At 36.7% G+C, this 15,450-nt stretch overlaps 1 protein-coding gene across 9 annotated transcripts in view; it reads right to left on the bottom strand.

Moving 5' to 3' along the window:
* Nucleotides 1-15,450, bottom strand: part of CCSER2 (coiled-coil serine rich protein 2) — a 158,663-nt gene that overhangs the window by 46,461 nt on the left and 96,752 nt on the right. For 8 of the 9 annotated variants that reach the window (XR_003509222.1, XR_003509221.1, XM_027530821.1 and 5 more), the window contains 2 exons: nt 7,589-7,672; nt 1,106-1,192 (listed from right to left, as the gene is read on the bottom strand). Coding sequence is in view for 7 of the 9 variants with exons in the window: in XM_027530821.1 (XP_027386622.1) it covers nt 1,106-1,192; nt 7,589-7,672 (171 nt within the window). In the remaining 2 variants the exon portion in view is untranslated. The remainder of the gene's footprint in view (nt 1-1,105; nt 1,193-7,588; nt 7,673-15,450) is intronic. The other variant, XM_027530819.1, reaches the window with a different exon arrangement.

Below are 15,450 nucleotides of genomic sequence, written 5' to 3'. Positions count from 1 at the left end.
CCCGATGTGGGGATCAGGTCTCTGTTTCACTTCCCCCACCCGCCGAGGGCAGGTCCAGTCCTAACGCTTCTGCTTTTTCCCCTAGTCCTTTGTCCTACAAAGTTTTGTGTGGTTCTGTATGTTCTTTTCCTCTTGTCAGCTACTTCTGTCCATTCTCAGCTGGTGTTCTGCATGCACTTCTGTTTCTGAATGTGTATTCCTGATGTATCCATGGAGAGAGATGTACTCCACATACACCTACTCCTCCATCATCTTGTTCTCTGTCTTTAGTTTTGAAATACAAAAACTAGTCTAACTCTTGTCCTTCTTAATTTTATATTTGGTAGGCCCTAAATTTGCACTATTGGGTTATTTTTTTTTCAGGTTCATTACATCCTCTGATACCCTTAATCATAATATCTGATCCATCTATCCTTACTATTTATTCATAAGCTGGATCTCTGATTTGACCCCAGTGGCTCAGAACTCAGTATGTTTGATATTTTATATTCTGAGTGAAATTACTATTTCACATTGCCGAATTACTTTGCTTGGCCAATATAAGTTTTTAACTTCCAAGAAAGCTTTGGCCTACTATGGTTGTTATGCCATTACGTTCTTGTTATCCTGGTCTTTTATTATTACAAACTAAATTTAATTAAATTCAACACATAGCACATACAGCTTTCATATGGAACTAATATTTGACATTGTAACAATTATAAAATTATAAAGAATCATATGGCTCTAAGAAATCACGGAACATCATCTATGGGGAAATATTTTTTTAGAATAACCTTCTTCTAACAAGACAGCCACTCAGATTTCTAAGACTAAATACCCAGTTTCATTCCTCAGTAACATGAAGGTAAGTTGGTGTATTTCAAATCTCCAAAACAGACGCAACTGAAAATGGATTGAGTTTTTCACTCTGAAAAATTATTTAGACTGAAAGTTAAACCACATACTTTTATAGAGTGCATACAGCCTAAAAACAATGTAATAGCGCAATTTTAAAAGCCAAAAAATAAAGTATAATTTCAATTCTGGCTAGTTTTATAAAAAACATATATATATTGCCCAGTTTGAAAAGGCTTCACTTTACATACCACACTATAATACTTACAAGCTGATGTTCTAATAGTTGGATTTTTTCATCTTTTTTCTTTAGTTCCTCTTTAAGTTGTTTTATTTCATTTAGTAAATCTTCATTCTGAAATATTTTAAAAAATTCAATGTGAAGTATTTAATTGTATTTTAAAACACTAATGAAAAATATTAAATTAATGATGCAGACTGAGCAATGAACTGTTTGTTTATTTAACATGAAGTTTCTTCTTAAATATCCTAGCTATTTATCCAGTAAAAAAAAAACTCAGTTTGGTCTTCTAGGAACTCATAGTTTAATGGAGTCTGACACATAAACAATGAACAATAAGAGCAGCAACAGCTAACATTCACTGAGTACTAATCAGGCGCCAAGAGCTAAGTAATTTGGGGTATCTAAGTAATTGATTCTGACTGCAACTCTGAGGTAGATACTATTATCCCCATTTCAGAGATATGAGGAACTAAGCCACATAAGTAAAATAAATTAGCATAAAATAATAACTTCAGCTAGATTTCAAGGAATATTTAAGTGCTTGTCAGAGGAAACGAAGGCCACAAGTAGAGGAAACTGCATCATTAAATGCACAGAGTCATTTTCATGACTGGTGCAGAAATCAGTAGCAAGGTAAATGTGCCTGAAAAGGTATCAAGGAAGATTCTTTTTCTTTGAGCTACTTTCATGAGAACTGCCTGAATCAAAAAATAAATACCCTGTCAACTTAGTTTATAAGAAATTTCTATTAAGGCCAATCCCTTTCCCAAAATTAAAAAAAAAAAAAAGAAAGAAAGAAATTCCTGAATGTATTAACAGGTATTAACAAACCTCATCTAGTCAAGGCCATGGTTTTTCCAGTAGTCATGTATGGATGTGAGAGTTGGACTATAAAAAAAGCTGAGCACTGAAGAATTGATGCTTTTGAACTGTGGTGTTGGAGAAGACTCTTGACAGTCCCTTGGACTACAAGGAGATCCAACCAGTCCATCCTAAAAGAGATCAGTCTTGGGTGTTCATTGGAAGGACTGATGTTGAAGCTAAAACTCCAATACTTTGGCCACCTGATGCAAAGAGCTGACTCAGTTGAAAAGACCCTGATGTTGGGAAAGATTGAGGTCAGGAGGAGAAGGGGACGACAGAGGATGAGATGGCTGGATGGCATCACTGACTCAATGGACATGAGTTTGGGTGAACTCCGGGAGTTGGTGATAGACAGGGAGGTCTGGCGTGCCGTGGTTCATGGGGTCACAAAGAGTCGGACACGACTGAGCGACTGAACTGAACTGAACACAAACCTATTGTCAAGGTAAGCAGGAATTCGGTTATATTGTCACATGTAGGTATCATTATCTTATACTTAGATCATTTTGTTTACTGCTATTTAATTATCCAGAAATATATACTGATGAAATAGTGCTGCCAAGGGAAATTAAAGTTAACCCTTGAACAACACAGGGGTTAGGGGTGCCCACCCTATGCAAGTAAAAAGATCTGGGTATAACTTTTGGTCAGTGCTCCACATCCACAGTTCCTCCAAAACCAAAAGGTACACATCCTTGTATTCAACCAACTGCAGATCGATGTAGTATAGTATTTTTTAAAAAATCCAAGTGGACCTATGCAGTTTAAAATTTGTTCAAGGGTCATCTGTAGAATATACACATAAATGATACATCTTTCCAGAGAGAATAATAAGTAAGCAAATATAATGTGTTGGTAATGAGCAAAGTATACCATCTTCTTCAGATAGGTTGGGAACAAAAGATATTTCAGTCTCATTAACAAGAGATCAAAAACAAAAATTTTATGAAGGCTCTGATGTATCAAATAAGCATCAAAATGGGAAAGAAACAATAGAGAAGAAAATATTTTTTTTAATTTTGCAGTTGTTATTCACACAGCAATGGCGAAGAACTATTATGTATGAAAAAATGACTTTCAGGGACTTAAAAAAAATCACAAATCAAGATCAAAAAAAAGATGGATTGCAAATCATGAGCTAAATTAGTGGGAGAAGTACTCAATGTGATTAATAAGACTGCAGAAAAAATGGTACATTATCAGACATAAAAACTGATCTTTTTGTACAAACATATGACTGTATATACAACAGTCATAAAAATTACTTGCACTCCAGTTTCAGTTATGCAACTCATATGCCAAAGAAATGATCCTAAGTACAAGAAAACCCATAAGATCTTCAAGTTCACAAACTCAGAACTGCCTTATAAGAGGACAACTGAAATGCAATGTAGCAACTTGACGGAATACAGTATAGCAATACTATATAGCAATTCAGGCATTGCTAGGATCTGCTGATGTTAGAGAAAATGAACCCAAAAGTGAAATCAAAATATGAGTATGGTAAAACATTTAGAGCCAACATGCTTATAGCATTACTTATATGATAAGCACTGCTCTAAGGATTTTACACATAAAGACAGGAAAAGGAAAACATATCAGGAAATGGTTAACCCCAATGGAGTTTTAAAGGATAAGTTCTAACAACACAAAGTGTGGCAAACTTTTGACTTTAGGTTTAGGGATTCCGTAAGACAATACAGAGATGGGGACAAGGACAGCATATTTGGAGAATTATAAGCAGTAATGGTCACCCTGCTTATTTATCTGATATGCAGAGTACATCATGAGAAACGCTGGGCTGGAAGAAGCACAAGCGGGAATCAAGATTGCCAAGAGAAATATCAATAACCTCAGATAAGCAGATGACACCACCCTTATGGCACAAAGTGAAGAGGAACTAAAAAGCCTCTTGATGAAAGTGAAAGTGGAGAGTGAAAAACTTGGCTTAAAGCTCAACATTCAAAAAATGAAGATCATGGCATCTGGTCCCATCACTTCATGGGAAATAGATGGGGAAACAGTGGAAACAGTGTCAGACTTTATTTTTGGGGGCTCCAAAATCACTGCAGATGGTGACTGCAGTCATGAAATTAAAAGACGCTTACTCCTTGGAAGGAAAGTTATAACCAACCTGGATAGCATATTCAAAAGCAGAGACATTACTTTGCCAACAAAGGTCCATCTAGTCAAGGCTATGGTATTTCCAATGGTCATGTACGGATGTGAAAGTTGGACTGTGAAGAAAACTGAGCACCGAGAATTGATGCTTTTGAACTGTGGTGTTGGAGAAGACTCTTGAGAGTCCCTTGGACTGCAAGGAGATCCAACCAGTCCATTCTGAAGGAGATCCGCCCTGGGTGTTCTTTGGAAGGAATGATGCTAAAGCTGAAACATTGGAAAAGACTCTGATGCTGGGAGGGATTGGGGGCAGGAGGAAAACGGGACAACAGAGGATGAGACAGTTGGATGGTATCACCGACTCGATGGACTTGAGTTTGAGTGAACTCTGGGAGTTAGTGATGGACAGGGAGCCTGGCGTGCTGCAATTCATGGGGTCGCAAAGAGTCGGACACGACTGAGCGACTGAACTGAACTGAAGCAGTAATGCTGCACACGAAGGCTGTGGTGCACAGTGGGGAGCAATGCAGTTAGTAATCTAGGCAAGGGACAGATCACAGAGGGCCTGAACATCAAGCATGCTTCAGCCAGGGAGTAACAGATAGATCTACATTGGAGATGGCTTGGACAGCTGTTTGGAGGATATATTGACAAGGATTATATTGATACATATAAAAATCACTCTCTCTCATACTTGGTAATCTCGTCCACAGGACATTTCCAATGTGTCCCACTCACAATGGGAAACCCGTGTTGGGGCTTCCCTGGTGGATCAGATGGTAAAGACTCTGCCTGCAATGAAGACCTGGGTTCAATCCCTGGGTTGGGAAGATCCCCTGGAGAAGGGAATGGCTACCCACTGCAGTATTCTTGCCTGGAAAATTCCATAGACAGAGGAGCCTGGCAGGCTACAGTCCATGGGGTTGCAAAGAACTGGGCACGACTGAGTGACTAACAACACAACATGTTACATGTGAAATCATGAGAGTAGAAAGTTCAATGAACACTGGACTAAAGATACAAACCTACATTCTAAAAAAGAAAAGAATCCAAGAAAAGCAAGCAGGCAGGTGGTGTGGAGGAGGAGAGGGGATGTTAAGGGGTAAGGGAATTCCAAAAGAACTGACACAAAAACCAAGGGATAAAGCTTTTATGACAAAGGCCATGCCAAATGTGTATTTTTCCAGGTTTCCAGAACAACTAGAGAGTCAAGGAAAGGTTTATCTGATTTACTGAATTTAGGATAGGTAAGACAGAAATTTACAAAGTGAGGATGAAGAGGAAGTAAAGAAAGCACACTAATGAGACATGAGAGAGGAGGCAGACGTAGTTTGGTCTTTAACTGCAGCAGCAGATAGAGTCGAGAACAATAAAGGGTAGTCTTCCACAGCACAGTGGTCACTTTTCCCTGTAACTGGAATAAAGTAAATCAGAATGACAGACACAGATAAGTTGGGAGGCAGAAAGGCAAAGAAGATCTTCCTTGAACACAAGGCAAATGCAGCAGCTGAGAAGAGTGGCTGAGAAAGGGGATGAGACAAGTGGTCAATGTCTGAAACAGCTCATCAGGGACATGGCAGAGGGAACTGTCCTGGGATAAAGGAGAGACTGGTGACATGGCAGGTCCAATGGAGAGTTTAGGCCCTAAAGTTGTAATGGTGTAAGTCACAACATTCGTATCATTTGAAATTGAACTGCAAAACCATCCTCAATGAGCAGATTCGGGGATTTGCTGATGAAAGTGAAGGACTGTCTAGCGTACTAGAAAGAGTAAGTATGAGCTATTGCACGCTTGCATGCTCAGTTGTGTCTGACTATTTGTGACCCGGGAGCCAGGCTCACTCTGTCTCTGGAATTTTCCAAGCAAGAATATTGTAATGGATTGCCATTTCCTACTCACAGGAGATCTTCATGATCCAGGGATTGAACCCCCGTCTCTCATATCTCCTACAATGGAAGACAGATTCTGGACTATTGGCACCACCTGGGAAGCCCGGTGAGAAACTGCATCTGACCTCAAAAAGAAGAAGAAAGGCTAGGGACGATCTGCCTGAAAGGAAAGGCACTGAGGACAGGAGAGAGACACACGCTGTGTCTATCCTACAACACTAAATGTACGGACAAACTTTAGAGGAGGGTGGAAAAAACAAAGACACGAGTTCTGCAAAAAAGGTTGGAATTAACTTTTTTCTTTAAAAAGAATTTACTTATACGTAAAAAAGTTTCACAAAAAATTTAGAAAAAAGTCAGTTTTTACTTTTAAAGTAGCAATCACAAAACATACGAAAAACAACTGAGAGACAACCAGAAATCATCTAAATCAATGGCTCTCAAGGGAGTATGTAAGTAAGTTTTTCAAAAAGAGATGTCCTCCTGCAAACCTATTATTATACTCACAACAGGATGGAAACATGGAGATGGGAAGAAATTTATATTAAAGAATAGGTAGGTAACATGCTGAAAAGCCAATATCAGATAACCAGATGTGACTATTATCTGATATTTTTTTTATTTTGTGTTTTATACATAAATTTGTTCCCCAAAAGTCACTCCATATCCTATGAGAAAACTGTGCTTCCCTGACGCTTAATATCAAGACTGGTCAGTTGACCTGTTTTGGAAGCAACATATGTTACATTCAACCAATGCATTCTGCCAATGCTACGTTCCCTCAGGTACAAAAAGCATGACCTTCATCCAGAATCCCAGAAAGAAGAAAAAACATGAAGTCTCACTAATCTACAACCAAAATGCAACATAATGAGAAATAATAAGTAAGAAATAAACTTCTGTTAAAAACAAATAAAAAAAGAAATAAACTTTTGTTATTGTAAGCCACCAATATTTTGAGGCTGTTACTACAGACAAGTAGAACACACTGACTAGAATACTTTGAAAACAGAATGTGAAAGGAAACAATAATTTTACCTGGAACTAGGAAAGACAAGAATACTTGTATGTCCTTAAGAAATAAATATGTGATTCAGGAAGATAAAAAAAAAAAATCTTTCTTCAACTAAAACTAGACCTAAAGATGAGAACTATAAAAAAATATACCTTCAAGTACAAAATGCATCTGCATTCTATATATCTTTCAACATAAAAAAATGTCATTTTCACCTAAAAGTTCTTCAATATTGTGATTATATATATACACACACACACATATATATATGAGAAGTACCTATTAACAGTTTTAATTTTTATTGGTAGTCATATTTTAAATTGTTATTCATACAATTCTGAAAAAAAAAGATTTAATTAATTTTTAAAAAAGAATCCTGCACCAATATTAATATTGGGACAGATTACTATCCAACTGATAAAACAAACTCAAATTAAAGTACCACAGGGATATCAATTTAACTTAAAAAGTTAGTAAAAGTGAAAAGCAAATCTGACCAAAACCCAAGACAACAAAGTTGCAGGTTTAAATATATTTATTATTAAAAGTTTTATTATTGCTTTATAATTTTAGTAATAATTTTTTTTTAATTCAGCATGACTACCTAGTCATCATACCTTGCATATTTGATCACCATCTTCTGGTTCTGGACTAGATGGCAATGAGAGTTGAACATCATGCAATGAACCACTTCCATCATGCTGTCAGAAAGAAGAAAAGGAAAACGCAAGAGTAATACAATTAACTGCAGACATTCTGCTCAACCTGAACTCACCCCAGACCAAATGCTAGAATGGTAATCAATTAAGATTTTAGAAATCTCCTTTTTACCTCCATGCACTGGTAGAAACAAACGTAGAAGAGGAAACAACAGAGTTCAAGAAAGAATATTTTGTGGAACATTCACTATGTAAGCTGACGGTGAGAAAGCCACTGAAAGTTTTAGAATGAGAAAAGAAATATAGGACAATTCCTTAAAAATGTTAAGATTACTCCACCTATGAAAAATGTAAAATAAAAGTCAAATTAAATCTAATTTGAATCAGATCTAGTGCTTTGAGTACAAAGGAGTCAGAAACAATAATATTAAATGACTCAAAAAGAGCTGACCACAGAAAACATTTGAATAGAAGACACATGAGTATACATACTGCATGACTCTATCAAGTTTGAGAAGAGGTAGAATTAATTTATGGTGCTAAAAATCAGAACAGTGGCTGACTTAGGAGAAAGGAGTTATTGACAGTAAAGTGCATTATAACCCATAAACATGCTGGAAATGTTTTGTGTCCTCTCTGTATGGCAGTTACATGGGTACATACAAGTGAAAAGTACAAGCTTTACACTTAAGACTGGTACACCTTTAAGCACTTTACTTGATAAATGCTATACCTCAATTTAAAAAATTGAAAAAATTAAAGTTTTTGTCCTTAAACACAATTTTTTAAAAAATAACAGGGTATCATTAAGTCCTACCTCTTGCTGAAATAGTTTAGGAATAATCAGATAAAACATGGCATGTCCAATGATTCACAGACAACCTTAAAAAAGATGAACTAAGAATATGCCTGGGATGATGGTGAGGGACCTAGACCCTGACCAATGCGGTACAATTGCAACTCAATACCTTATTTGTTCATATGGCACCTGGCTGCCTTGTGATACCCACTGAATCAACAGCCTTCAAGGAGCACTACCATAGCACCTCTCTCTCCTGAAGGAAATCTCCCAAACATGGCAATCTCCTACACTGGAACAGAGAAGTGTTAAAAGGTTATGGTACTATATATACCTATTGAATCAGAAACTCTAGTGATGGGGCCTAGGAATGAGTATTTAGAAAAACTCAACAAGTAAGAGTGACTGACAGTGAAGTATTAGCCTTTGTCAAATCTCCAGCAGAGATAAATTACATTTTTATTGGTGATGCCACAGACATTAAGGATTCAACCTGAGAAAGAATCCAACATCCTAATGAATAACAAATGTTCACAGAACACATTAAAAATGTTTTTTAAAGAAGTAAGGAATTTACAAGACTCATTTTAGTAAAGTTTATCTCTGCCTTGAACTATAAAAACAGAGCCAGTCCTATAAACCAGACAGCTACACACAAAAAAAAAAAAGAAGAAAGAAAGAAATTAGATCATTCTTTAACACCACACACAAAAATAAGCTCAAAGTGGATTATAGACCTAAATGTGAGACCAGACACTATTAAACTCCTAGAGGAAAACACAGGCAGAACACTCTGACATAAATCGCAGCAATATCCTTTTTGAGCCAACTCCCAGAATAATGGAAATAAAAACAAAAATAAACAAAGAGGACGTAATTAAACTCTAAAGCTTTTGCACAGCAAAGGAAACAAAAAACAAAATGAAAAGACAATCCACAGATTGGGAGAAAATATTTGCAAATGATGTGACCAACAAGGGGTTAGTCTCCAAAATTTACAAACAGCTCACAAGGCTTAACAATATCAAAACAAACAACTCAATTGACAAATGGGCAGAAAAACTAAACAGAATTTCTCCAAAGACATACAGATGATCAAGAGGCACGTTAAAAGATGTTCAACATAGCTAATTATTAGAGAACTGCAAATCAAAACTACAATGATATATCACCTCACACCAGCCAGAATGACTATCATCAAAAAAATCCACTAACAATAAATGTTGGAGAGGATGTGGAGAAAAGGAAACCCTCTTACACTGTTGGTGGAATGTAAATTGGTACAGCCACTAAAGAGTACAGAGTTCCTTAAACAATTAAAAATAGATCTGCCATATGACCCTGCAATCCAGTCCTCAGCATATATTTGGAGAAAAACATGATCTGAAAAGATACATGCACCTCAGTGTTCACTGCAGCACTGTTTACAATAGCAAAGACATGTAATCAACTTAAATGTCCACTGACAGAGAAATGGATAAAGAAGTTGTGGTATATATACAGTGGAATATTAGTCATTAAAAAGAATGAAATAACGCTATTTGCAGCAATATGGACTGACCTAAAGACTGTCATAATGAGTGATGTAAGTCAGACAGAGAAGGAAAAATGTCATACAACAGTCACTTGTATGTAGGATCTAAAAAAAAAACAAAAAAAACTATACAAATGAACTTACCTACAAAACAGAAAGAGACTCACAGACTTAGAGAATGAACCTATGGTTGCCTGTACACACTGCTACATTTAAAATGCATAACCAACTATATACAATGGATAACCTACTGCACAGCACGTGGAACTCTGGTTATGTGGCAGCCTGGATGGGAGAGGAGTCTGGGGGAGAATGGATACATGTATATGGATGGCTGAGTCCCTCCACTGTTCATCTCAAACTACCACAACAATATAAATCAGCTATACCCCAATACAAAATGTTTTAAAAGTTAAAAAAAAAACAAGGCCAGTCCTATATATAAGTATATATTTGAGAAAAGAGGAACTATAAAACGATTTATTTTCCAACATCTACAATACCTTCCTGGCCACTGCAAAGCAGGAACCACAAGGAATAGGAGACAACACAAGCTCACACCGCTTTGCCTTGGACATGGATTTAGTTGTGGGAAGTGTGCAGTAGAACAGGAACTTTCACTGTAGAGGAATAAAAAGGCAAGCCCATAGAAATAGAAAATACCAGGATGTCATGAAGAAAGTAACTCTAGAAAATTGTATATAAACTTCTAGGTTCACCACTCTTGAGTATCACACTTGCTTGGATCTGATCCTAAGAAGCATTTCAAAGACTCTGAGAAATAAACCAAGACCACATTGCCCAGGTTCCAAGCTGCCCACTGGAAGGTGTACACTCAAAACAGACCTGGCAGGCATGGCAAAGGCTTTGGAAACAACTGACATTACAACCACAACCCAAAGGTGGCTAATCAGAACTTGCTGTGTGATCCCAACCAAATAATCTATCTGCTTAAAAGGAAAAAAAAAACAACATTCTCCATAAACTTTAAACAATATTAAGTGTCTCATAATACAACATTTAAGTGTCTAAGATTTACTCCAAAACTACTCAATGTACAAAGAAAGAAAACCTCAAGACACACAGAAAAAGACAATTAACATCAATGACAAAATTAAAAAGTTAAAATTAAATAACAAAAAAAATTAAAATTAACTACAAGAGATTTTAATAGAGCTATTATAAAAATTCTCCAAAAGGGTGAACTCTTAAAGGGAACAGAAAGAGAAAGTCTCAGCAAAGACGTAACACACAAAGTGGAAAATGACAGTGTCAGAACTGCAAAGATTCAACACCCAAAAATGTTTAATGCACTAGATGCATTAAATACTAGATGCACTAAACACTATGGTACTTAGATGGACTAAATACAGTACCAGCATTTGAGTTACACATTGAACATAAAGATAGATCAACAGAAATCCAATCTGAACAATAAAGACAAAAAAAGATGGGGGAGGGGTAAAAAAGAGCTTGGTGCAGGAGTTATAGGACAACAACAAGAGATCTAATATTTATATCACTCAAGTCATAGAAGGTAGGGCTCGGGGCAAAAATTTTTGAAGAAATAATGGATAAATACACTTCATATCTGGTGAAAGACATGAACCTACATATTTGAATAGTTCAATTTAAAAGAATAGAAAATAGAATGTGCTCTCTGAACATAATGGAATGTTAACTAGAAAGTCAAAACCAGAAAAATAGTCTTCAAACAGAAAGTAACAAGATACTTCCTTGATCCATGGGTCAAAAGAAGTACCAAGGTAAATAAGAAAATATTTTGAGTTGAAAGGAAAATGAAACCACGTATCAAAATCTGTGGACCGCAATCAAAGCAGTGCTTAGAAGGAAAAATTATTGTACCAGATACTTATATTAAAGCAAAGTTGTCAAATCCATAACTGGAGCGAAATAAAGCCAGCACAAACAGAAAGATGAAAATAATAGAGTATGGAAATTAATGAAATTGAAAATCAAGAAACATAAATCAGTGAAGCCAATTTAAAACATGCAGGGGGAAAGAAGAAATCAATGAAGCCAAAGCAGGTTTTTTGACAACTGCAAACCATCACCAAAACAGGCAAAAGGCATTTATAAAGTGACTGCTTTTAACAAGAGCAACAACAAAAATGATGATGTGAAAATCTAGGGTTTTTAACTGACTTCATTAACTCAAATTTTAAATACTTGCCCAAAAAGTACATTCAATTTTTCAATATCCATTTATCTCATCATTTACATAACTGATAAAAAACATATATAAAGAACTATTAATAATCAAAAATAAAACAAAAATTTTGTTAGAAAAAAAATAGACACTTCACAAAAGAAGATATACAATTGGAAAATAAGCATAAGAAAAGATGCTAAATGTCATTAGTCATTAGGCAAATGCAAATTAAAACCAGAGTGAGATACCAATGCATAACTATGGGAAGGGCTTTTGAAAAATATTGACAATATCAAGTGTGGACCAGGATGCAGAACACTTGGAACTCTCATTAATCGTGGTAGGAATACAAAATCAAATAACCACTTTGGAAAACAGCTTGCTGATTTCTCAAGAAGTTAGATATATACTTATCAACCAGCATTCCCATGCCCAGGTAAGAAATTAAAACATCCTCACATGAAAATCTGTGCACGAATGTTTATAGTAGCTTTATTCATAATTGCCAAAAACTGGGAAAAGACACAAATATCCTTCAACTGCTAAACAGATAAACAGACTATGACATATGTATACAGTGTAATACTACCAAGAAGGGCAATGCCAAAGATTCTTCAAACTACCATACAACTCACAGGCTCACTTCACACACACACACTGCTAGGCTTCAACAGTACATAAACCTAGAACTTCCAGATGTACAAGCTGGATTTAGAAAAGGCAGAGGAACCAGAGATCAAATTGCCAACATCTGCTGGATAACAGAAAAAGCAAGAGAATTCCAGAAAAAAAATCTACTTCTGTTTCATTGACTACACTCAAGCCTTTGACTGTGTGGATCACAATAAACCGTGGAAAATTCTTAAAGAGATGGGACTAGCAGACCACCTTACTTGCTTGCTGAGAAGTCTGTATGCAGGTCAAGAAGCCACAGTTAGAACCGGACATGGAACAACGGACTGGTTCAAAATGGGAAAGGAGTACATCAAGGCTATATGTTGATGCCTTGCTTATTTAACTTATATGCAGAGTACATCATGTGAAAACATTGGGCTGGATGAACCACAAGCTGGAATCAAGACTGCCGGGAGAAATATCAATAACCTCAGATATGCAGATGACACCACCCTTATGGCACACAGTGAAGAGGAACTAAAGAGCCTCTTGATGAAAGTTGAAAGAGGAGAGTGAAAAAACTGGCTTAAAACTCAACATTCCAAAAACTAAGATCATGGCATACAGTCCCATCACTTCATGGCAAATAGATGGGGAAGAAAATGGAAACAGTGACAGACTTTGTTTTCTCGAGCTCTAACATCACTGCAGACAGTGACTGCAGCCATGAAATTAGAAGATGCTCGCTCCTTGGAAGAAAAGCTATGACAAGTCCAGATAGTGTATTAAGAAGCAGAGACATCACTTTATCAACAAAGGCCCATATAGTCACAGTTATGATTTCTCCAGTAGTCATGTAAGGATGTGAGAGTTGGACCATAAAGAAGGCTGACTGCCAAGAATGCTTTCCAACTGTGGTGTTTGAAAGAGAAGACTCTTGAGGGTCCCTTGGACTGCAGGAGATCAATCCAGTCAACCTTAAAGAAAATCAACCCTGAATATTCACTGAATGGTGTTGAAGCTGAAGCTCCAATTCTTTGGCCACTTGATACAAACAGCTGAGTCAGTGAGTAAGACCCTGATGCTGGGAAAGATTAAGGGCATGAAGAGTGGGGGTGACAGAAGCCGGAGATAATGGAGGGTAGGGAAGCTAGGCGAGCTGCAATCCACAGGGTCGGAAAGAGTCGGACACGACTGAGTGACTGAACAACAAATATAACATCAATTTTGCCTCTTATCTAAAAGGGTTAAAACATATTTACTATATGGCCAAAGGAAAAGTTTTCAAAAGTTTCCAAAGTTTTGCTTTAGGACACAAAGGAAATATCAATACCTTCCAAAGAATTTATATCCTATAGACATTATTCTTTACTATTAATGTTTTAAGATTTGTTGTTGTTTAATTGCTAAGTCAAGTCTGACTCTTTGCAACCCCATAGACTGTAGCCCGCCAAGCTCCTCTGTCCATGTGATTTCCCAGGCAAGAATACTAGAGTGGGTTGCCATTTCCTTCTCCAAGGGATATTCCCAGCCCAGGGACTGATCCCATTAGCTCCTGCATTGCAGGCATGTTGTTTTTTTTTTTTTTTACTGCTGAGCCACCAGATTAGAAATTAATTAGAAAAGAAGTCCTGTATACCAAACCTGCATTTTTGAAAATTAAAAAAAATTCTTCTAAATAAAATAAATTTATAGCACGGCCCAAGACAACTAGGATTCATTAATGTTTAAAGTTATCGGTATATTGCTAAGAGATGGGCACAACTGAGCAACTGAACAACCACATGTCTCAAACGCATGTCTTAGAGCCTTCCAATTTTTATCAGGCTAATGTTATAGATTCAAGGGATCAAAGAAGGAAAGGCTATTATTTCCATCAAAGCACAAGAGTTTAAAGATCATGAACATAATCTCCAATTCTATCTATAATAAAACCACATACCCTCCAAATAACTTTGACACTAAATAATAGTAGTACTGTCTATAAAACCTTGACTTAGATGAAAAGTATTCAGGCCAAAATTAGGAAACATTTTGAGACAAGTCTTTTTAAGCTTTGGGGATGGGGGGAGGGAATCATAAAATGTACAGAAAACATTCTCTTTTTAAAAATCACTGAATAACAACCATGGATGCAATGTTCATGCTTCATATTATACATACTAGGGCCGTGCTCAGTCACTTCAGTCACGTCTGACTCTTTGTGACCCCATGGACTATAACCCTCCAGGCTCCCCTGTCAATAGGATTTCAGGCAAAAATACTGGCGTGGGTTGCCATTTTCTCCTCCAGGGGATCTTCCTGACCCAGGGATCAAACCCATGTCTCTTATGTCTCCTGAACTGGCAGGCAGGTTCTTTACCACTAGCACCACCTAAGGAGCTAGCGTTTCTTGACCAGTGTTGGGCACTGTTCTAAGCATTTGGAATAAACATATTTAATAAATGCATAGATGCAAAAACATAAAAACTGTAACACATCACTGCACAAAAGTAAACAATTCATAGTTAACTGATTATCCAAGTATTCTGGCTGCTTTACTAAGTGAAGTGTTTCAGCAGTTTCTGTGGGTTCTAGTTAGGATTTTTTTTTAAGTCTTAATTGACTTTGTTACAATATTGCTTGCACTTTATATTTTGGGTTTTTGGCCATGAGGCATGTGAGATCTTAGTTCCCTAACCAAGAATGGAACCCACGAC

The sequence above is a fragment of the Bos indicus x Bos taurus genome, chromosome 28, assembly GCF_003369695.1.
Source record: "Bos indicus x Bos taurus breed Angus x Brahman F1 hybrid chromosome 28, Bos_hybrid_MaternalHap_v2.0, whole genome shotgun sequence".
Lineage (NCBI taxonomy): Eukaryota > Metazoa > Chordata > Mammalia > Artiodactyla > Bovidae > Bos > Bos indicus x Bos taurus.
The sequence above is the reverse complement of the archived record's forward strand: the minus strand, read 5'-3'. Positions and strand labels throughout refer to the sequence as shown.